At 56.4% G+C, this 23214-nt stretch overlaps 1 protein-coding gene and 1 long non-coding RNA gene across 10 annotated transcripts in view; both read right to left on the reverse strand.

Annotated features, from left to right (window-relative positions):
• TRPM2 (transient receptor potential cation channel subfamily M member 2) overlaps positions 1-18403 on the reverse strand; it is a 76205-nt gene extending 57802 nt beyond the window's left edge. For 3 of the 9 annotated variants that reach the window (XM_037742028.1, XM_017538639.2, XM_017538636.2), the window contains exons 1-6: positions 18273-18402; positions 14866-15131; positions 14027-14115; positions 4546-4714; positions 2996-3176; positions 183-349 (exon numbers count right to left, since the gene is read on the reverse strand). In XM_037742028.1, coding sequence (XP_037597956.1) covers positions 183-349; positions 2996-3176; positions 4546-4714; positions 14027-14115; positions 14866-15030 — 771 coding nt within the window. In that variant the 5' untranslated portion in view covers positions 15031-15131; positions 18273-18402. Of the gene's footprint in view, positions 1-182; positions 350-1179; positions 1427-2995; positions 3177-4545; positions 4715-14026; positions 14116-14865; positions 15132-15212; positions 15566-16784; positions 17423-18185; positions 18252-18272 lie in introns of those variants that run through there. The other 6 variants (XM_037742027.1, XM_017538635.2, XM_037742025.1 and 3 more) reach the window with 6 other exon arrangements.
• A 3797-nt stretch (positions 18404-22200) lies between these two features.
• On the reverse strand, positions 22201-22908 carry LOC119472680. Its single transcript, XR_005201853.1, has 2 exons — positions 22813-22908; positions 22201-22568 (listed from the first exon to the last, which is right to left on the reverse strand). It is a non-coding gene; the product is annotated as an uncharacterized LOC119472680 (long non-coding RNA).
• Between the last annotated feature and the right edge of the window lie 306 nt (positions 22909-23214).

Consider the following 23214-nt stretch of genomic DNA (forward strand, 5'->3'; position numbering starts at 1 on the left):
TCACCCACCCCGACCCCCAAATACTCCACCAGCTCCCCACAGCACCCAGTCAGGCCTCACCCACCCCGACCCCCGAATACTCCACCAGCTCCCCACAGCACCCAGTCAGGCCTCACCCATACCCCTGGTCCTAGGCTCCCCTCCCCTGACCCGGGCCCCCCCATAAAGGAGGCCGTGCTCACCATGGGATGGATCAGGCCCTCGCGGCGGTGGACGGTGCCCCAGGTGGCGACTCCGATGGTGATGACCTCGCCTTCCTTGTAGCTGCTGCTCAGGCTGAAGTCCCGCACCGCCTCGCCCACCTGCTTCATGACACCGGCGTGGGACCCTCCCGTGATGATCCAGGCCCCTGGGGAAGGAACACGGGTGGGCAGGCCCTGAAGCACTGAGGGCACCCCGACACCCAGGAGCCTGACGCCCGAGCCCCTCTAGGCTCAGCGACACCCAGCCCCCATCAACACAGAGCCCCTCACAGAGGGGCTTTCTTGTTTTGAGACGGAGTTTCGCTCTTGTCGCCCAGGCTGGGGTGCAGTGCTACGATCTTGGCTCATCGCAACCTCCACCTCCCAGGTTCAAGCAATGCTCCTGCCTCAGCCTCCTAAGTAGCTGGGACTACAGGAGCCCACAATGACACCTGGCTAATTTTGCACTTTTAGCAGACATGGGGTTTCCTCCATGTTGGTCAGGCTGGTCTTGAACTCCCGACCTCAGGTGATCCACCCACCTCGACTTCCCAAAGTGCTGGGATTACAGGCGTGAGCCACCTTGCCCAGCCTACTCAGGGGCTTTCAAACCAGCATGTAAGGAAGGAAGTTGCCCTGCATCTATGGGCACAGACGCAGGCCTCACCCCCTCCCTGGTACCCACCCCCTCCCCTGACCCCAGTCTCAGGATCACGGTTCTCAGCACATTCTCTGCATTCTTTTATTTCGCCTTCCCTCTTCCAGCTCCTGGCACCCAGATGCAGCAGAGCGTGGCAGGGTGCGCCCAGCTCCCACTGCTCAGCCTGGTCCCTAGGAAGGACACCCCCTACCTCCCACCCACCGCCTGCTGCCAGTGGCTTGCAGATGCCCCTGCAGGAAACACACCTCCCACCCCACGTCCAGCCTGACCCAGTGTCGTGTTGTGAGCTAACGGCAGCTTTGCCTGAGAGCAGGAGGTCCCGAGGGGTCCGCTCACCTGCCTGCCCCGGGGTGAGAGGCACAGGTGAGGTCACAGCTGGTGCTCCACAGCCTTCCCTTGAGGCACCAGCAAAAGTCGCCCGTTTGTTCGTTTTCGGGGTTTGTCCTGGGGCAATGCTGCCTAACCGAAGGCTTGGAGGCGTCGCCATAAAAACAACAATCGGGCCAGGTGCAGCAGTTTACGCCTCTAATCCCAGCACTTGGTGAGGCGAGGCGGGTGGATCACCTGAGCTCAGGAGTTCAACATGGTGAAACCCAGTGTCTACCAAAAATATAAAAATCAGCTGTGCGTGGTAGCAAGCGCCTGTAATCCCAACTATTAGGGAGGCTGAGGCAGGAGAATCACTTGAACTCAGGAGGTGGAGGTTGCAGTGAGCCAAGATCACGCCACCACCACTGCACTCCAGCCTGGACACAGCGAGACTCCGTCTCCAAAAACAAAAAAAAGACCACAATCAGCCAGGCACGGTGGCTCGTGCCTGTTATCCCAGCACTTTGGGAGGTCGAGGCAGGAAGATTACTTGAGCCCAGGCGTTCAAGACCAGCCTGGGCAACAAACACAGACCCTGTCTCTACCAAAAAATACAAAAATTAGCCTGGTGTAGTGGCACAGGCCTCTAGTCCCAGCTACTCGAGAGGCAGAGGCAGGAGGATCACCTGAGCGCAGGATATCGAGGCTGCAGTGAGCTGAGATTGTGCCGCTGCACTCCAGCCTGGGGAACAGAGTGAGATCCTGTCTCAAAAATATAGATAGATAGATAGACAGATGGATAACAATTGAAAAGGTGGTGCAGGCTTCGGGCCGGGAATCAGGCAGTGAGGACACTGATACTGAAATCTAAATGATGCGGCATCAAGGCCTTAGCAGGTGAGACCCGAGCAAATCCACGGCATCATCTGAGGCGGCAACGCTTCAGAGAGTGCCTGCGGATGGCAGCCTGTGTGAAACCCCGTCCCACGTGATCAGGCTGAGCAAAGGTCTGGTCATTTCACAAGCAGGGATGTGGGGCTCACAGGTTAAAGGTGCCGCCGTCCTCACGGTCACCCGGCAGACAGTGAAGTCGAGGACGCTGTGAGCCGAGCAGGCCAAGTCAGGCTCAGCTACAACTTCACCTTGAGGCAAAGACCAGAGCCCGGGAAGAGCCGGTGACTCCAAGCCCATCCAGGCCCAACACTGCCTTCCTGTGTGATTGGCCCCCGAAAACCCACCTCGCAGCCTCGCTCTTCATCCACAGTCCCCTCCAGCGAGGCCCAGGGAGCCTTGAAGGCTTGGGGCCCCCTCCCCATGGAATAGGGACGGGGCCAGGCACTGTGTCACGGCACTGGGGGTCTCACGCCATACACGGGGACTGGGTCCCTGCCTGGCTCTCACCAGTGGTGCGACCTTGGGAGGTCATTAGACTCCAACCAGGCAGTTGCCTCAAGTGGAAAGACAGAAATAACAACACTCTTTGCCCGACGCTGACAGAAAGACATGGTCACGGAGAGTTTGCTGACCGGGAACTCTCATTGACCCACTACAACTGGCCCGAAACACTGGCCCCAGCCGCACACCCAGGCCACTGAGGTTCTCATCTCTGCATGGCCTTGGGCACCAGCAGGGCCATGGACTGAGCATCTCCAGCACACGGGCAGGCCAGGGTTAGTACCAGGCATCAGGGAGCAGCCATGCCCAGACAAGGGTCACGTGGGTCTGACTCAGCACGTTCTCTGAGACTCCCGGAGCCTTCTGGGTCCTGATGGCCCTGACTGCCCCAGCACTGCCCCCGCAGCCCACCCACTGCGGCCTCGTGTCCCTCCAGCCTTCGAGGTACCTGTGGTCTGAGCCACCTTGACCAGGCCTCTGCGGAAGATGCTCTTCAGCCGCGGCTTCATGTTGAAGTTCTTTGCGCCCCCCGTCACCGAGATCAGGAGGCTGGGGACGTCCAGCCCCCAGTGCTGGGTCATGAGGTGGAAGATCACGCTGGAGGGTGTGTCCTGGGACACTCGGACGTACTGCGGGATGGGGAAAGCAGCGGAGGGGGCCCACGTGTCAGTGGGCAGGGACGGCACCAACCCAACAGGCAGCGTGGAGAGGCCCCAGCGGGCGGTGGACCGCACACAACTTTCCACTCAGACCCAGAAAAGAGGTTCCCGTGGGGGCAGGGCACGGATCGTGACACAGAAGAGGGAGGCAGAGAGGCCGAGCAGGGAGCAACAGGCCATCCTTCAGGAACCAGAACCATCCTTAGCAAACCTCCCCTAGCCCTTGTCCCCCCACGGCACCCATTTTTCCTCTTCCTCTAGATTTTGGGAGTGCCTCTCAGCCATGCACTGGCACAGACTCTCTCCGATTCCCGCCCTAGCGCCCGGGCCCTAGGTCTCTCCGGGTCTAATCAACTCCTGCACCGCAGTCCCTGCCCTCCTGTCCTTACGTGCCCAGCACTGCCCCCTCTCCTGTTCCCTCCCCTGTATTCTCTCCTCTAAGGTCCCTGTGCCCTGCCCCACCTGGGGCCACACGACTCGCCCCCAGACCTGCCCCACGCCACCTCTTTGGCCACCTCATGGCATCACCACACATCGAGTAGACAGGTCACACTCAGCAGGTACCAGGTTCAGGGCTCCAGACTCCAGCACGGAGATCAGTGCCACCACCTCCCAGGATGGTGGCACCCAATCACTGTCTCAGAACCCTCCAGAAAACTGGTCAACACACAGGGGGCAGAGCCTCTGACTCCACAGGTCTTGGGTGGGGCCTGAGAACTGGTCAGAGATGGCTGGTCCAGGGCCCACAGGGAGGTGGAGAACGAGAGAACCGAGGTCTGTGCCTGGGCCCCTCCAGCAGGCGGCGCTCCACAGTGCTCTCTGGCAGGCCAGGCTCGGCCTGGCTTCCACTCTGCCGGGCCCAGCCTCCTTGGAAGGACTCGCCTTTGCCACTAGACTCACCAGCCCGGCCTCTTGCCATCCTGGGCCCCTTCTGCCTGCTCTTCCTTCCCTCCCCGCCCCCTTCCTGCCATCCGCAAGCACACCCTGAGCCCGCCCGTGTCCTGCACCCCTCCTTCCTCCCTCCTCCCTCCCAAGCCCTGACAAATGCTGCCCAGGGCCACCCAGCCAGGATTCACTCCTGACTCTGGCTTGCGCCTTCCTAGAAAGCTCACTGCGTCCCACCCTGTTTTGCAGGTGGCTGAGCACTCTGAGAGCGGGTGCATCGCTTCCTCGCCTTGCAGAGGCCCTCTCCGCCCCTCCCTTACTGTGCGGTGGGCTCCATGCACCCTGGGCCCTGCCAGCCTCCTGCTCTTGCCCCAGGAAATGCCAACCACCACGTGTCACTGTGGGGCCCTGCAGCCCCACCCATAAGCCAGAGAACAGAGTGATGGAAACCAACCTTTCCCACCTTCTGGCCCAGGCCCGTGAAGACGATGTCGCCAAAGGCATCTGTTGGCATCTCCTGGACATGTTTCTTTGGGTCCCACTGTGTGCCCTGGAAGGTGTGGGGCTTGGTAGCCTCCTCCAAGTGCTGCTCACGTGTGTAGCCGCACTGACACACCACCTTCCTGCAAAGACACAGCACCAGTCACCAGGGAGTGAGGTGCCCTTCCTGCTCCCTGTGGGGGCATCAGAGGAGGCCCGGTGGAAAGCCGTGACCTTCCCCCACCCAGCAATAGCAAGGCACCTGCCCCTTCCAGCCATGAGGGTGGCCGCAGCGGCCTAAGGGTGGGCTGGAACACTTCTCACCCTCAGCAGCAAAAAGGAGCCTTCCCTGGGAACTGTCAATCAAGGCTGCAGGGGGAGCTTAGACTTTACCCTTCAAGTGGCAGTGACGAGGAAGGGCAGCCAAGCTAGCAGAACAGGGATAGTCCACTGTGGGCTGTGAGGGTCTCCTGGAGCACAAGGGCCCAGAGTGATGACAGAGCCTGGGAGAGCCGTGTTCAGATAGGAGGCAGAGGAAGACGGGTGGCAGTGATGGGCAGGACTCTCCTTCCCTCACCCTAGACATGTCAAGGGAGCCAGCTAAAACTCAAGATCCTGAGTCTCTTAACATAAAATTGAAACTATCATGGTTTCAATTACACATCACTAGTTGTACCATGAGCCAGGAAAATCTCAACCAGGATGAGAAAAGACAGCTAACAGCCACCATCACCAAGAGGACACACACGTTAGAATTCTCTGACAATGATTTTAAAGAAGGCACGTTAGAAATGCTTCAACAAGCAATGACAAACATGCTCAAAAGAAATGAAAAAATATAAATTTCCAGTAAAGAAAGAGAAAATAAATCAAATGCAAATTTTAGAACTGAAAAATGCAGTAACCAAAATGAAAAGCCCAACAGATGGACTCAATAGCGGACGGAGGAGACGGAGGGAGGAGCCCGTGAGCAGGAAGACAGAAAAACAGAAATTGCCTGGTAAGAACAAGAGAGAGAAAACAAACAAGCAACAGAAAAACACAAGCAAACGGAGCCTCTGGGACCTGCAGCCCTGTAATAAGGGATCATCCTTTCATGTTCAGAGTTCCCGAAGGAAAAGAAAAAGACAGTGAGACCGAAAATGTATGTAAATAAGTAATCGCCAAAATTTCCCAATTTGACAAAAAAGACACAGTCCTCCAGACTCCACGATCTGACTGAACATCAGACAGGATAAACCCAAAGAGACGAATGCCAAGACATGCAGCAGTTAAACGTCCAAAAACTAAAATCAAATTAAAAATCTTAAAAGCAGTAAGACAGAAGCGACACCTCATCTACAGGGGCAAACAATCCCAACAGCAGTGAATTTCTCATCCGCAGTCAGAAAGGCAAGAAGGTGACACAACATTTTTTCCAGTGCTAGACGATAAAAAAACTACCGACCCAAAATTCTGTTTTTTTCTTTTCTTTTTTTTTTTTTTTGAGACGGAGTCTTGCTCTGTCACCAGGCTGGAGTGCAGTGGCGCAATCTCGGCTCACTGCAACCTCCACCTCCTGGGTTCAAGCNGCTGGAGTGCAGTGGCGCAATCTCGGCTCACTGCAACCTCCACCTCCTGGGTTCAAGCGATTCTTCTGCCTCAGCCTCCTAAGTAGCTGGGACCACAGGCACGCGCCACCATGCCCGGCTAATTTTTTTGTATTTTTAGTAGAGACGGGGTTTCACCGTGTTGGCCAGGATGGTCTCGATCTCTTGACCTCGTGATCTGCCCGCCTCGGCCTCCCAAAGTGCTGGGATTACAGGTGTGAGCCACTGCACCCAGCCCAAAATAGAATTCTAAAAACTGTTCCAGTAACCCACTGGAAGGCAAAAAGAAAAAAAAACAGAGAGAACAAACAGAAAACAAAAATAAAATGGCAAACTTAAGCCCTAACATACCAATAATTACACTAAATGTAAATTTTCTAAATACAACAATTAAAGAACAGATTGACAGGCTGGACTTTTAAAAAATAGGACCCAATTATTTGCTGTCTACCAAAATCTCACTTTAAGTGTAATGACACAGACAAGGTGAAGCGGAAAGGAATATTTGGCAGTTCAATAATACTGATGCCTGGGCACGGTGGCTCACGCCCGTAATCCCAGCACTTTGGGAGGCTGAGGTGGGCAGATAACAAGGTCAGGAGTTCAAGACCACCCTGGCCAACATGGTGACACTCCGTCTCTACGAAAATTACAAAAATTAGCTGGGTGTGGTGGTGGACACCTGTAATCCCAGCTACTCGGGAGGCTAAGGCAGGATGATTGCTTTAACCTGGGAGAGAGAGGATGCAGTGAGCCGAGATTGCAGCACTGCACTCCAGCCTCCGTCACAGAGCAAGACTCCATCTTGAAAGCAATAAAAAAGAATATTGACACAAGCAGCAGCTTGGATGGGCCTCAAGGGCGCTGTGCTGAGGGGGAAAGACACAGGCCATGGAATGTATGATTCCACTGATCCCACATTCCCGAAATGACATGATTATGGGCATGAAGAGAGATTGGAGGTTGCAATCTCCAATTCCGGGATGATGGGGGAGGAGAAGATGAGGTGATCATAATGAGGAAGTCCGGGAAGAACTCAGTGGAGACGGATCAGTGCTGAGTCTTGACCACGTGGTAGTTACACAAATACACATGCGAAAAAAATGTCAAGGTCAGTGTGCGGCTCACACCTGTAATCCCAGCACTGTGGGAGGCCAAGGTTGGTGGATCTCTTGAGGTCAGGGGTTCAAGACCAGCCTGACCAACATGGAAAAACCCCATCTCTCCTAAAAATATAAAAATTAGCTGGGGATGGTGGTGCTCACCTGTAATCCCAGCTACTCAGGAGACTGAGGCAGGAGAATTGCTTGAACACAGGAGGTGGAGATTGCAGTGAGCTGATAAGGTGCCACTGCACTCCAGCCTAGGCAGCAGAGTGAGACTCCATCGTAAAAAAAAAAATGGCATAAAACTGAACACACACATTCTGCCAGGTGGGCCTCCTGGTTTGGGTACTGTGCTACAGTTACACAGAATGTAGTCACGGGTGGAGCTGTGGGGTCTACCTGCTGTACCTTTGGAACTCCTGTACATCTATAATGATTTCAAAATGAAAAGTTAAAACACACAAACAGAGGCTCCAAGCAGGTGACATGGGGCTAGCACCTCTCCCAAGGTCCCCCACTTCCTCCCCTCGCCCGGGGGTGGGGGGCAGCTGCTGAAGCCGCCAGCCTCTAGGACCTGCTCAGCTTCTCCCCTTCCTCTGGCAAGAATGCAGCAATGTCTTTCTTCGGCTCCCCTCCTTTTCCTTCGTGGGTCGAAGTCCTTTTGTTCCTTTACTGCAATAATTGGTGTTTCAGGCAGAGAAGAGATAAATGTATGTGTTCTTTATAACTTGTTTAATTGGAAATCCACAAATAGTTTTAGATTCCTATTTTTTGCTGGTAACAAATTACCTAGAAAAGTGCAGTGAGACAGGAAAAAAAAAAAAATGCTAAAACCAGATGAAACCTGAACCAGACGGCACAGGGGAAAGACCGTTGAACAGGGAGAAAGAAAACGGGCTTCCCCACCACGTGTCAACTGTGTGATCTCAGATGCTTCTGCACTTACTTTCTCAATTGTTAAAATGGGAAAGATAACACTTCCCTGATGTGCACCCTACAAGCTGTACAGACGCCAAGGGTCTCGCTTAAGGCACTTGAGACTTGCAGGGATCTCGAGAGCACCTGATGTGACCTCCACCGTTCACGGATGAGAGATGCAGGTCGGCGGAAAGGCTCCCAGGACAAACACCTGAGCTCTCCCATCTTGCTCCAATGCCACCCCAATGTCCTGGTACATTCCTAACAACCGATAACAAGCCACCTCCTGTCCCTCCTCTCTCTGAACAGTCACCTCTGATGACATTGCAACTTACACCTGCGTGGTATTTGCAAGGCTGACGTGATGCCAGAAACTGCATTGCAGCCACTGACCCAGAAATCACATAATCAGAGAGCTGGCTCGGAACTCAGCCCAGATAGGCATGAGCGGGACGCCACCCCAGCACCCCACGGGAAATGAGAGCTCTCGGAGGTGCACCCTCTCCAGCCTGGGCTCCTCCTTCCACCCGGGGGTCTCCTGGGCCCTCCTCGGCATGAGTGCCTGAATTCCGGGGCACCCCCTCAGTCTCTGTGCTTCACAGGTAAGGCCTGGCGGCCCAGGGAAGAGAAGTGATATGCCCAGGGTCATGAGATCCATGGTGGCAAAATAGGAGCACAAAGGTCAGATGGGGTGGCCATGGCAGACACAGAAATGAGACGGGTCTGTGCAGAGCCGAGCAGGATGACCAGGACGTGACACTGACCAGTGGGAGTCCCCGGGCGGGTGAGTGCGGAGGGAGGCCCCACCACGCTTAAGGAAAACAGGCAGGTGGTGTAAACAGATCTGCTTCAAAATCTGTGTTTGCGGCAGAGGACGCTCAGCACTCATTCCGCCCTGATCTTTCCACAAAAGAAGGGACATTCCATCTACTCCTCAGAAAGGGACAGCCTAGGACACACCTGGCCCTTTTTCCCATCCTGCTGCAGGGGCCGCCGCGGTTGGTGGTTGGTGAGGCTTCTGTGCGGGACAGATTCAGCACAGAGACCTGGGCTACCGTCTCAGAAGGGCCTGCTTGCAAGGCGGCGCCTGGGAACGGGCTTTTGGCGCATCCCTCCATCCCCTGAAAGTTAGGAGAGCTTCTCCGGGCCTGGACCGTCCCTCCGTCCCCTGACAGGAGAGCTTCTCCGGGCCTGGACCGTCCCTCCGTCCCCTGACAGTTAGGAGAGCTTCTCCGGGCCTGGACTGCCCTGCAGTGAGTTTATGCTGAATGCCTGCTTTCCTGCCGGGGGTCTGGGATTTGGGTGGTCACCACGCAGAGCAGCCTACGTGACCAGCATAGGACGCATACCTTGGGCTCTGAGCCTCGAATGGGCTTTGCAGGTTGATGAGTTCTTCGCTGCTGGAGGAAGGAGCATGCGTGGCGCCCGCACAGGAGAGCGGCAGCAGTCCACACTCGAATCTTCCGGATGTTGCCTGTGTGCTTCTCCCTTGCCAAGCCCAACACGTCTGCCTTCACCGGGATACACTTTAGCTGTGAGTCCTAGCAAACCCCCGAGCAAGGGGGATGGCTTTGGGGACCTCCAGAAGAAAGTCTGCCCTGCCGACATCTGACCCAGGTCCCTACACCTCCCCCTCTGGGCCCTGCTGCCCCAGGGTTTTCCACTTCCATGTGAGAGGCACACAGAGCCGACCAGCAAAGGCCTCAGACCCGCGGAGCCATGCCTAGGCTTCTCAGGACACAGCAGGTCAGGGTGTCAACATCAGTCGAACCAGAACACTCCATCTTGAATAGGCACTGGGTGAAATGAGGCTAAGACCTGCTGGTTTTCTTTCTTTTTTTAGACAGAGTCTGGCTCTGTCACCCTGGCTAGAGTGCAATGGCACAATCTCAGCTCACTACGACCTCCGCCTCCCGGGTTCAAGCGATTCTCCTGCCTCAGACTCCCGAGTAGCTGGGATTACAGGCATGCGCCACCACACTCGGCTAGTTTTGTATTTTTAGCAGACACGGGGTTTCTCCATATTGGTCAGGCTGGTCTTGAACTCCTGACCTCCGGTGATCCACCCACCTCAGCCTCCCAAATTGCTGGGATTACAGGTGTGAACCACCATGCCCTGCCGAGGTTAAGCCATTCTAAGTCACAGGATGAGAGAGAAGGCTGGCACATAACAGAGGTCACAAAGACCTTGCTGATAAAATAGGATGCAATAAAGACACCAGCTAAAACTTGCCAAAACCAAGATGGTGTCAAAAGGCACAGTGGCTCACACCTGTGATCCCAGCACTGTGGGAGGCCAAGGTGGGCAGATCACCTGAGGTCAGGAGATCGAGACCAGCCTGACCAACATGGTGAAATCCCATCTCTACTAAAAATACAAAAATTAGTCGGGTGTGGTGGCACACGCCTCTAATCCCAGCTACTCGAGAGGCTGAGGCAGGAGAATTGCTTGAACCTGGGAGATGGAGGTTGCAGTGAGCCAAGATCGAGTCATTGCACTCCAGCCTGGGAGACAGAGCAAGACTCCATCTCAAAAAAANAAAAAAAAAAAAAAAGTGACCTCTGGACGTCCTCGCTGCTCATTACACACTAATTATATTAGCATGTAAGAGACACTCCCACTGGTGCAATGGCAGTTCACAGATGCTGTGGCAACATCAGAAATACCCTATATGGTCTGAAAGGAAGAGGACATCGGTTCTGGGAAATCCCCACCTCTTTCCCAGAAATCTCATGAATAATACACCCTTGTTTAGCTCACGATGAGAAAATAACTGTACAAACAGCCAACCAGCCAAGCATGGTGGCTCACACCTGTAATCTCAGCACTTTGGTAGGCCAAGGTGGGCAGATTACCTGAGGTCAGGTGTTTGAGACCAGCCTGACCAACATGGTGAAACCACGCCTCTACTAAAAATACAAAATTAGCTGGGTGTGGTGGCGCATGCCTGTAATCCCAGCTACTCGGAGGCTGAGGCAGGAGAATCACTTGAACCCGGGAGGCAGAGGTTGCAGTGAGCTGAGATCACGCCACTATACTCCAGCCTGGGCAACAGAGCAAGACTCCATCTCAACAACAAAAAAATAGCCAACCAGCAGCCCTCAGGGCTGCTCTGCCTATGGAGTTGCCCTTCTTTCATTCCTTGACTTTGTTAATAACTTGCTTTCACTTTACTCTGTGGATTCGCCCTAAACTTCCTTGCATGAGATCCAGGAACCCTCCCTTGATGTCTGGGTTGGTTCCCTTTCCAGTAACAAGGGTGCACTGCAAGGCTGGCGCCTGACTGCTCCACAGGCCCCGCTCCTTCCACACAGGCTCTATGTCACTGTCTGTACATCCAGCCCTCCGTGGCCTCGAGTTCTACATCTGCAGATTCAGCCAACCGCAGACCAAAAATATTGAGGAAAAACAAAGATAAAAATAACAACAGGCCGGGTGCGTGGCTCAGCACTGTGGGAGGCCGAGGCGGGCAGATCACGAGGTCAGGAGTTGAGACCAGCCTGACCAACACAGTGAAACCCCATCTCTACTAAAAATACAAATATCAGCCAGACGTGGTGGCACGCACCTGTAATCCCAGCTACTCAGGAGGCTGAGGCAGGAGAATCTCTTGAACCCAGGAGGCAGAGGTTTCATTGAGCTGAGATCACACCACTGCACTCAGGCCTGAGCAACAGAGCGAGACTCCGTCTCAAAAAAATAAAATAAGTTAATAACACATTGGCTGGGGCAGTGGCTCATGCCTGTAATCTCAGCACTTTGGGAGGACGAGGCTAGCAGATCCCTTGAGGTCAGGAGTTTGAGACCAGCCTGGCCAACATGGCAAAACCCCATCTCTACTAAAAATACAAAAATTAGTCAGACGTGGTAGCACATGCCTGTGATCCCAGCTAGGAAGCTGAGGCAGGAGAATCGCTTGAACCTGGGAGGCAGAGGTTGCAGTGAGCTGAGATCACACCATTGCACTCCAGCCTGGGCAACAGCATAAGACTCTATCTCAAAATAAAAAGAAAAAACAACAACAACAAAAAAAACGCAATTTTTTTAAATGCAGTATAACTACTTATGTAACGTGTACACTGTATCAGGTATGATAAGTAATCTAGAGATGACTGAAAGCACACTGAAGGATGTGCACAGGCTACATGCAAACACCACACCATCTCAAGTCAGTGACTTGAGCGCTGGGGATTTTGGTATCTGTGGGTGTCTGGGAACAATTCCCCAGGGATGCCAGGGAACAGCTGTTATACTGGTGACCATGAAACTCTGCTGATGTCCGAAGTACACTAGAGGTTCCTGGCTACAAAGCTGCCAGCCGGGGCAGGGTGGCAACTTCCTCTGCCTCAGCGTCTGCTCCTGTTACTGCCCAGGGAGAAATGAGGCTCTTATCCGAGGAGGGGCCACATCAGCATGTGGGCCCCCAAGACAGCCACAGGTCACATTCAGTACAGGACCCTGGGCAGGTCACAGGATTCCAGAAACGATGCCATCTTTTCTGATCATTTGTATCTGATTTCATATCAGAATCTTCTTTACTCTTGTCACCCAGGCTAGAGTGCAGTGGTACAATCTCGGCTCACTGCAGCCTCCACCTTCGAGGTTCAAGCAATTCTCCTGCCTCAGCCTCCCAAGCAGCTGGGATTACAGGCACGCGCCATGATACCCAGCTAATTTTTGTATTTTTAATAGAAACATGGTTTCATCATGTTGGCCAGGCTGGTCTTGAACTCCTGACCTCAGGTGATCCACCCGCCTCGGCCTCCCAAAGTGCTGAGATTTCAGGCATGAGCCACCACACCTGGCAACACAATTTCTTCTGTTTCTCACACACAGGATGCTCCTCCCTCCCCATATTCAGCAAACATGAGCTGAAGGCCATTCTCCGGGAATTGATACAACATTCTCCTTTGGTCCCATTTCCCCCAAAAGCTTAGCAGCTAGTAAGAAAGACACACACAAAGACACACAGTTACAGCACGACAGCCAGGATCAAAGAGAAACACGGTACGGTGGGAGGGAAGCTCACTTCCCGGTAGAGGGTGTGTAGTCAAAGAGGCCTGCACGGCAGAGGTGGCACCTGCGATAGGCCTTGAGGGAGAAGTAGGAGCTCACCAGGCAACGAAGGAGTAAAAGGAGGAAGCGGGTGGCCCGTGTGTGGAAGAGCGTGAAACAGGCATGGCGGAGTGGGGCGTGGGGGTGGGGGCGGGAGCACAAACATGAATCAGCACTCGGTTCCTGCCAAAAGGTGCGACAGCTGTGGAGCGCCAGCAGCTCAGGAGGGCCGCACCCAGCCACTCAGAGGCAGTGGCCATGCTGCCTGGTGGGGGGTCTCAGCCACACCTGAGTGGTGGGCTCGGTGGGGAGGAGGGGCAAAGGGGGCTGTGTGGAGCCTGGTGGTAAGTCCAGCCTCTGGCTTTGGCAAGCTGTGCAGGAGGCAGCCTTCCAGCCGTGGGCTCTCCCTAAGGCCCTGCCAGTTCCCAGACCCTGGGGCTCTTTCTCTAGGGGTGGGGGCAGTGAGGAAATGAGAGGATCAGAGGATGCAGCTGTGTTCAAACCACTGGGCCTCGCCACATGACAGCCCTGTGATGACCCTGGACAAGCCGCCGAAACTCTGCACTGCAGTTCCCCTGTCTGCAAGGCGGGGTGAGGGTCAACTCTTCCCACAGGAGGCTTGTGGGGTAAGGTGGAAACGCTCCACAGACTCTGAGCCTTGCACGGACACAGAGGTGTCTCCACTGACCGGCCACTAACGCCCTGAGGGGTCCTGGTCTGAACAGCTACTGCACATGGGATCGGAAGGAAGAAGCCAGAGGTCTTCACACAAGTCACGCCACTTACCCAGCATCAGACAGTTTGGAACTTTCCACAAAATACAGGCATTCTTTCTTCTTGATGTTTTCAGGAATCCATGAACTGAGGTTTTCTTGCTGAAGGGAAAGAGGGCACATGGGGATCCTCCGACATTTGGAAGGACACTCCCCAGACCCCCAGAGACACACGGCGCTCCTTGAGGAGCCTCCACGCTACTCTGATTGAAGAAGGGAGTCTGAGCAGCCCCAAGCCATGCCAAAGGCCAGACGAACCTTACCAAGGCTCTCTGGTGGGGATTCAGGAAGGGGAATTAATCTATGAAATCGTTTCCTCTTGGGGCCAGTGTGAATGTGCAGGCACTTTGCAGTTTACACGGCAACATCGCCTTCCTGGGAAACAGTGTAGAGGCTGGGAAGCTGGGACCCCGCATCCTGCACCATCAGGAAAGGGCACACCCTCCTGCCCGGCCAAGGGGCTGCAAGGCTCCATGCGCATTCAGCACACTGTATCTTTGTATCGAGGGCTTCAGGGAAAGTTAGCCAGGCCTGAGCCTCCCAATCACATACACGGTGGGAAGTCATTAGGCAACAAGGTAAGCGGGTGACAGATTTCCACGACGCTGACACAACACTTCTGTGTTAACACAGTGATTTCCCAATCAGGCCAACCAGCGGAAATGACCTCGCAGGCCACAGAGGGCCGGAAAGGCCAGCCATGCATCACCCTCCCCAATTATCTTCTCCCAGAGGCATGGGGGCTGGAGCCCCAGAGGTCAGCAGATCCTTGCCCCCCCCCCGCAGTCACGGCCTCAAGCTGCCACCTCCTCTGCCACGTGCCACCTGCGGGCTGACCAGCAGAAGGCCTACCTTGTCACTGCTGCCGAAGGGGCACTGCGGGCTCCAGCTCTTGAAGAGGCTGCTGTTGCTGCGCCGGAGATTGGAGGCCATCCCGAGGTCAGTGACCCTCCTGGGCGGTCCCCCAGGGCTCTCCTCCTGCTCAGAGCCAGCTCTCCTCAGGGCCGGGGGCTCCATCCTGATACCCCCACGCCAGCTGCAGCCACGCCTGCTGCCTTCAGGACAGTCCTCTCTCCAGCTCGAGACACTGGGGGTTCTGGAGACACATGGGGTGGTTGCTGAAATAGATGAGAGACAGGAAGAGGAGGCTGATGTTCTGAGAGGAACTGGGCCCGTGCTTCCTCGTGTGAAGCCCTCACCGGTTCTCCTCGTCGGCCTGCAGATCTTCCCAGCTGCCTGAGCTCCGTTCCCCAGCCGGGGCCCTGAGCGTCTGGGATACACGCACATGCAGGAGTCCCAGCGCCCATTCACAACGGCAACAACCTCAGCTCACTGCAGGGCTGGAGGGAGCTCCCTCCCCGACTGCTGCTGCCCCAGCTGCACTGCGCACCGCAGAGAAGTTCCCACCTCAGCAGCAGCTGCGGCGACACGGTTTCGCAACCCTGCAGCTCTGCACAGCTCCTGCTTCCAGACGCCGGCCACCACTGTCACATTCCAAAAAGAAAAAACAGCCCCCACTGCCCACAGAGGAAGTTGTTGTTTGAGATGGAGTCTTGCTCTGTCCCCTGGGCTGGAGTGCAGTGACTCCATCTCCGCTCACTGCAACCTCCGTCTCCTGGGTTCAAGCAATTCTCCTTCCTCAGCCTCCCGAGTAGCTGGGATTACAGGCACCCGCCACCACATCCAGCTAATTTTTTTGTATTTACTAGAGACAGGGCTTCACCATGTTGGCCAGGCTGGTCTCGATCTCCTGACCTCAAGTGATCCACCCACCCCAGCCTCCCAAAGTGCTAGGATTACAGGCGTGAGCCACCGCGCCCAGCCTAGAAAGGAAGTTTTGGGGAGTGCCACATCTCTCCACTCTAGGAAAAAGATGATAATTCGAAGGAATCTTATTCTCTTATATCCTTTCCCCCGGCTCTGATGTGGCCTTCGTCACCCAGGGCCTCCCTTTACAAATGAGAAATGTAAGCATGTTTAGGCCCTGCAGGGCTTCCCTGAGCCCCTGGCACCCACAATGCCATTTCCACAAGGTCACCCATGGTCACCCCAGCCACTGCTCCAAAGGTGTGAAGGGAGGGTTGCTAGGGGGCAGAACATCGGACTGCACGTCCCCCTCATCCCTGCCCTGAAACCCCATCTCTGACCAGGTCCTCTCTACTGCACAGGACGGTCACTGTCAGACGGCCCTTTGCTCTGCCATCCGCTGATCACGTGCAGTGACTTCAGCCCATCTTTGGGGGCACACAGCTTGAAACTCGGTGCCAGGCACTTGAGGCTGAGCTGCCAGCTGCTGCCCTGGGGCAGGCACTTTCAGGCCATCCCACCTCCCCCACTCTCCCTCCTCCCCTTTGCCCCTTGGCCCCCCTCATTGCAGGACTCCTAAACTTCACTCGCAGAATGGCAGGGGTACCCTGCCTGGCCTTTTCCCGCAGTTCTCAGAGCAGATGTGCTACACACCCGAGGGGCCTATCCAGGGCCATAGGCCATCCCTGCAGCCACTGGCCTGGCCCCACAACCAGCTTCTGAGGGAAGCAGAGGGGCAGAGGCGTCCCCAGCGGCAGCAGGAAGAGGCTCTGGAGAGCTTGCAGTCCCACCGCAAGGGACCGGGACGGCAGGCAGCTCCCCAAGCAGGCGGTGCACCCTGCATGGGATAAGGATGGCTAGAAACGAAGGCCCCAGCTAAGACGGGAGGGTCCACAGTGAGGGACTCTGCCTTCCAGAAGGCCAGCATGTTCTGTTGACACGCTCTCTTTCAGGCAGTCACCCACCTTGGCACAGCCCCTGGGCTCTTCTGCAGGGTCCTCTAATCCCAGTGGCAAGTGGGCCCTGGGAAGCAGGTCAGCCTCGCTCCAGCACTTTGCAGAAGGCAGCCAGGAGCCCCTGTGAGCATCTGATGCCCGCTGTGGGGGGCCATTGGCTCCACCCGTCCCCAGCCGATGGGCGCCTGAGCCTGCGCCCCAAGGGTGGGAGACCCTGAAACCGAGGCCTGACAACCACCTTCCATGGGCCCATCCAGCCCTCTCTGCGGCTTCTACCGAAACTCCCAGGCTCAATCCCTTCCTCACAAGTCACCTGAGAACGGCTTGGACCACCCTGGTTCACAGCTAAAATTCTCCACAAGCTTCTAGCCCAGGTGTGGGTGTTGAGGGCACTCCAAAAGGAAATGAAATTCCAGAGGGCAGATGCACCACGCAGGCCCGAGCATGAAAGGCCCCGCGAGGGGTGAATTTCCAAACCGGAGCCCTGCTCGGAGCTATACCCGGGAGGAAGGAGTGCAGTGGAGGGTCCAGGAAGGAGCATGGGTTGGGGGCGTTCCATACCCCAGGGTTAGCCTCAGAGCAGCCCAGAGCAGCCCCTCCCGCCACCCTGGGGGGTCCCTCAAAGCAGTGGTGGCAGCGGGAAGACCACCCCCAGCATCACCAAGGCGGAATTCAAGTCTGGCTGGTGCCTGAGTCCGGGAGACTCCCGAGGCCCCGGGTTTGCCTGCCAGCCCAGCGGATTCACCGGAGAAGGGAAGGTTCTGTCTGGGCAGGGCTGGCCTCCCGCACCAGCGCTCAGTCCTCCCTGGGTAAACCGTGTGGCCGCCCTGCCCTCTCCGGACGTTGCTCGGGCACCCTCTGAAATCCCCGCGTGGAAGCCAGAGCTTCAGAGACCAGACAGGCAGAGGCGGGGGCGGGGACTGAGGAGGTCAGCGCCGCAAAAGCGGGTCCTGGGGTCCCGGCGGAGGAGCAGGGGCCTGGGGACCGCTGAGTCCCTCATCTCTCGGCCCCTCGCGCCAGCCGGACAGAGTCGCCCCAGCGGCAAGGCACCCGCGAACAGACAGCACTCGGCTGTGAGTCTGCGCACACTCGGCGCTCCAGTCCGCGCCCAGAACCCCGCAGGTGCCCCCGAATCCCGCCCGCGCCCTGCCCCAGCGCCCCGAATCCAGCCCGCGCCCCAAACCCCGCAGCGCCCTGCCCCAGCGCCCCGAATCCAGCCCGTGCCCCAAACCCCGCAGTGCCCTGCACCGGCGCCCCAAACTCCGCGCCCCGAACCCCGCAGGTGCCCCCGCATCCTGCCCGCGCCCTGCCCCAGCGCCCCGAATCTGGCCCGCGCCCCAAACTCCGCCGCGCCCTGCACCAGGGCCGAGGCCCGCCACCTCGGTCCCCGCACCCGCGCCCTGCACTCACTCGGCACCGGGTTCCGCGCTCCTGCGCCCGCCGCAACCTTCACAAGCTTCCGTGCTGGTGCCCTCCCTCCCTCCCGCCCGCACGTACCTGCTCTGAGCCGTGGGCGCCCGGCGTCACCCGCGCCCCCGCGCAGCACCGCTGCCCTGGCCCCGCATCTCGCCCGAACGTGTGCCACGTGCCCGATGCGGTGGAGCCGGCCGCAGCGCTCTGCGTCACTCAGCCCGGAGGGTGCATCCTGCGCCGCGTCCCGCGCCGGCAGGTAAAGCCAAGGCCACGCGGAGGAGACGGGCCCAGACACCGCACCTGCGGTACCGCGGCTCCCCGGAGACCTAGGGCAGGACCCTCGCGCGGATGTGTGTCTTACGAGGGGATTGTAAGCCGGCGATTGCCGCGATTACCTTCAAAACCTGAATAGCCAGCGGGAGGGGGACAGGCAGGACCAGAGCGGCAGGGGGACCTGGTCCTGAGTGAGACCCCCCAACAACGGGACTTAGGACCCCCTGCTCAAGGACCTCTGCAGTCCCTCCCCCAGCACTCCAGATGTGACCCCAAAGCCAGGGACTATTCCCAGTGAGAGGCAGGACCCCAAGGCTGGGGCCGGCTCAGGTCCTGCTCCCTAGATCTGTCACATCAGAGGGGACAGGAACAGCCAGAAAGGTCAAGACAGCAGCCCCCATCACAGCAGGTGCTGGCCTCCGGCCCCACAGATGTGTAACTCCATGCTGCATGTGCTGCCCACTCTCTGGCTTGGGGAGGGACGGGTACTGCACTCTGATGCCTGGGAAGACAACTGAGCCCTTCCCAAAGGGTCCAGACCACCCAGCCGCCCTTTCACCCGACAAAGACACACTGTCAGCCCCTTCCTTGCCACCAGGGGGCAATACCGGGCTGCCATTACTGGGCCCTGCGGGCCTCCGTGTCCACGGAAGTGAAGAGGGCCCTGTGGCCTCCTGTCCATGGAAATGAAGAGGGCCCTGTGGTCTCCATGTCCACGGAAGAGGGCCCTGGGCCCTCTGATTTGGGAGGAGGGAGGGTGCCCCTGAGTCCTGCCTGACCCGCCACCCTCATTTTTCCCTGGGTGTGCGAGCCTGCTGCCCGGACCCCTGCCCTGAGCATGCGCCTCTGGAAGGCCCTCTGCAGATGAGCCAGCCAGCAGTGCCCGCGGGCTGAAAGATGCCCACCCTCTCACTAACCCACCTGCTAAGTGGTAGGAAGGCGGTCGGAGCCCCTGGTGTAGGACAGCACTCTGTCATCTTTTCAGGACACTGTGTCCACACAAGCATGGCCAGAAACTGCCCTCCAGAGTGGCCAGCACTGTGTCCACGCCCCCACAGCTTGCCAGGGCCACACACGCAGCAGCTCTGCCCTGCTGGACAGCATGAACCTCTGCCCAGTCTACCCAGCAACTAGAAGTGCTGGATGGGCACCCGCCACAGGAGCTGGGCTCTATGACAACCAGCCACATCCCCAGAGAGCGTCTCAGACCATCCTTAGCAGGCAAAGGAAGTGAAGACCCCTCCCACTCACCTGCTTCAAGTCAGCAGAGCCTGTCCAGTGCCCCTGCCCTGGGTGCCTTCTGGCAGGAGAGCCACCTCGTTAATAAAGCATACTGCAGGCAGTTAATATTTTATAAGACAGTCATCACGGCAGAGAGTCCATGAGAATGGCTGGGCGCTTGTTTCCAAGTATCCCGGGGCCTCTGTGGGAGCGTCATTTCAGGTGAGGCAGTTACCAAGCTGACCACCTCCGACACAGCCGGGCCCACGTCGCCCCAGGAGTCGCTCCTGCCTTTCCCGAGAAGAGCCGCACACTCCACAGAGGGTCACGGCCGTCTGCCCAGACGCCGCTGCAGTAGCAATTATGCAATATTCTTCCCATAAAAGAGAGGCCATTCGACCACAAAATCCGAACAGGGCAGGTACCGGGGTCCACTGAGGGGCCTCTCAAGTTCGGAGAGAGAACGCGCGTGGCACAAAGTGTTTCTCGTGGTGTGGGCACCAGGCCCAGCAAAGAGCCCCCTGCTCCGGCAGCAGGAGAAAACCACAACCGGAGAAAAAGGCAGTGAAGGGGCCATGGGCACGGGCGCACTCTGGTCCTGAGTGGGACTCAAGAGCAGGTGACAGGCCTCAGGCTCCTCAGAGAAGCGTCCAGGAAGGAGGGAGGCCCGCGCTAGAGCAGGGTCAGCACGCTCCCTGCACAGGGCCACGTGGCTGCTGCTGTGGCTATGCCAGCCACATGGTCTTTGTCCCAGCTGCTCACCTCTGCCCTTGCAGCAGGATGGCAGCTGTGGGCCATTCAGCTGACCCCAAATGACATGGGTTCAAGCTGCAGGGATCCACTTCCATGCAGAGTTTCTTCTGCGTCCACCACCCCTGAGATGCTAGAACACCCCCTTCTCTTCCCCCTTCTCCTCGGCCTACTCCCAGGAAGACGGCAAGGCCTTTGTGATGACCTGCTGCTACCTGACGTGAATCTATTTTATCTTCCTTGTGATTTTCTTAACAACATCTCCTTCTCTCTAGCTCCCTTTACTGTAGGAATACAGTTTCTAATACACATAACATACAACATATGTGTCTGCGCTATCAGTCAGGCTGCCTTCTGTCAGTTGTGAACTATTTGTAGTAAGCTTTGAAGACGTCAAAAGTTACACATGGATTTTCCACTTTAAGGGGTGTTGCAGTCCTAACCGACAGGTCAGCTACATAAATCAATCAGTATGTGACATGGTTTGGCTCCGCGTCACGTCAAATTGTAATCCCCAGGCTGGGCACGGTGGGTCACACCTGTAATCCCAGCACTTTGGAAGGCTGAAGCCGGTGGATCACTTGAGATCAGGAGTTCAAGTCTAGCCTAGCCAAATGGTGAAACCCGTCTCTACTAAAACTACAAAAATTAGCCAGGTGTGTTGGTGTGCACCTGTAATCTCAGCTACTTGGGAGGCCAAGGCAGGAGACTCATTTGAACCCAGGAGGCAGAGGTTGCAGTGAGTCAAGATTGTGCCACTGTACTCCAGCCTGGGCAACAGAGGGAGACTCTGTCAAAAAAAAAAAAAAAAATTGTTAATATCCACAGTGTGGAAGGTGATTGGATCAGGAGGTGTTTCTTGTGAAGGACTGGACACCGCCCTCTTGTTGCTGTCCCGATGATCTGGTCATTTAAGTGTGTGGCACCTGCCCCGTCTCTCTCACTCCTACCATGGGAGACGCCTGCCCAGTGTGCCTTCTATCATAATTGGAAGCTTCCTGAAGCCTCCCCAGAAGGAGAAGCCACCATGCCTCCTGTACAGCCTGCAGGATGGTGAGCCAATTAGAAGTCTTTTCTTACAAATCACCCAATCTGAGGGCTTTTTTAAAAAATAGCAATGCAAAAAGGAACAAAGATAGTACAGCTGTGCACTAATATTAACAGATCCTTATCTGCAGACCAGGCACGGCGGTCACGCCTGTAGTCCCAGCACTTTGGGAGGCCAAGGTGCGCGATCACTTGAGGCCAGGAGTTCGAAACCAGCCTGCCCAACATGGTGAAACCCTGTCTCTACTAAAAATATAAAAAATTAGCTGGGTGTGGTGGTGCACATCTGTAGTCCCAGCTACTCAGGAGACTGAAGCAAGAGAATCACTTAAACCCAGAAGGAGGAGGCTGCAGTGAGCTGAGATCACACCATTGCACTCCAGCCTAGGTGACAGAGTGAGACTTCATCTCAAAAAAAAAAAAAAAAAAGCCGAGCGCGGTGGCTCAAGCCTGTAATCCCAGCATTTTGGGAGGCTGAGGCGGGTGGATCACGAGGTCAAGAGATTGAGACCATCCTGGTCAACACGGTGAAACACCATCTCTACTAAAAATACAAAAAATTAGCTGGGCATGGTGGCGCGTGCCTGTAATCCCAGCTACTCAGGAGGCCGAGGCAGGAGAATTGCCTGAACTCAGGAGGCGGAGGTTGCGGTGAGCCGAGATCGCGCCATTGCACTCCAGCCTGGGTAACAAGTGCGAAACTCCGTCCCAAAAAAAAAAAAAAAAGAAAAGAAAAAGAAAACCTTTATTTGCAAACACAGGTGTCGGGCCCAATCTGGCCGGCAGGCTGTAGTTTGCTGACACCTGGTCTAGAGCAGTGGGCTTCAGGCTGAGGTCAGGCATGTTTCCTTTCATGCCTGGAGTGCACAGAGTCATCTGCATTCCAGAAACATCTTATACAGCAGAGCTGCTCTTAAAGTGTGGAAGGAAAGCAATGAATGCCACACCAGGGTGACGACTGCGGCCAGCACGGTCACCGCAGCCACCGTGAACTCTCTGCGCCGGGCACCCTTGCCCAGACGGCTCCAGATCGGCAGTGATGAGAACGGAGCTGGAAATGACCACAGTGCCTGACGACCTCTCAGGACACTGAAAAAATTTAAATCAACACGTGCTGCCTGTCCCTTCTCCCAGGCCTGGCTCTGACCTGCCGCATGGATCGGAATCATCTTCGGCAGCAGCCGGGCTCCCTGGTCAGCCAGGGCTCAGGCTACCCATCGCGCTGGCTCCTGAGGCCACGGGAGAACACCTGGCGCGGAGTTCCACGTCTCTGGGAAGCAGGCTGTGTGTGTGGCCCCCTGAGATTTATTGGGGAGCAGAGTGCCTAACTCACCCCCTGTAAAGAAGAAGGGAGGCCCGCAGCATGAGGTGGCTCACGCCTGTAATCTCAGCACTTTGGGAGGCTGAGGCGGGTGGATCACGAGGTCAAAAGTTCTCGACCAGCCTGAGCAACATGGTGAAACTCCATCTTTACTAAAAATAAAAACATTAGCTGGGCATGGGGGCAAGTGCCTGTAAACCCAGCTAATCAGGAGGCTGAGGCAGGAGAATCACTTGAACTGGGAGGCAGAGGTTGCAGTGAGCTGAGATCATGCCACTGTGCTCCAGCCTGGGTGACAGAGGGAGAAACTGTCTCAAAAACGAAGAAAGAAGAAGAAGAGGAAGAGGAAGGAGGAGGAGGAGGAAGAGGAGGAGGAGAAGGAAGAAGAAGGAGGAGGAGGAGAAGGAAGAGGAG

Source organism: Cebus imitator, unplaced genomic scaffold (assembly GCF_001604975.1).
Source record: "Cebus imitator isolate Cc_AM_T3 unplaced genomic scaffold, Cebus_imitator-1.0 Scaffold112, whole genome shotgun sequence".
Lineage (NCBI taxonomy): Eukaryota > Metazoa > Chordata > Mammalia > Primates > Cebidae > Cebus > Cebus imitator.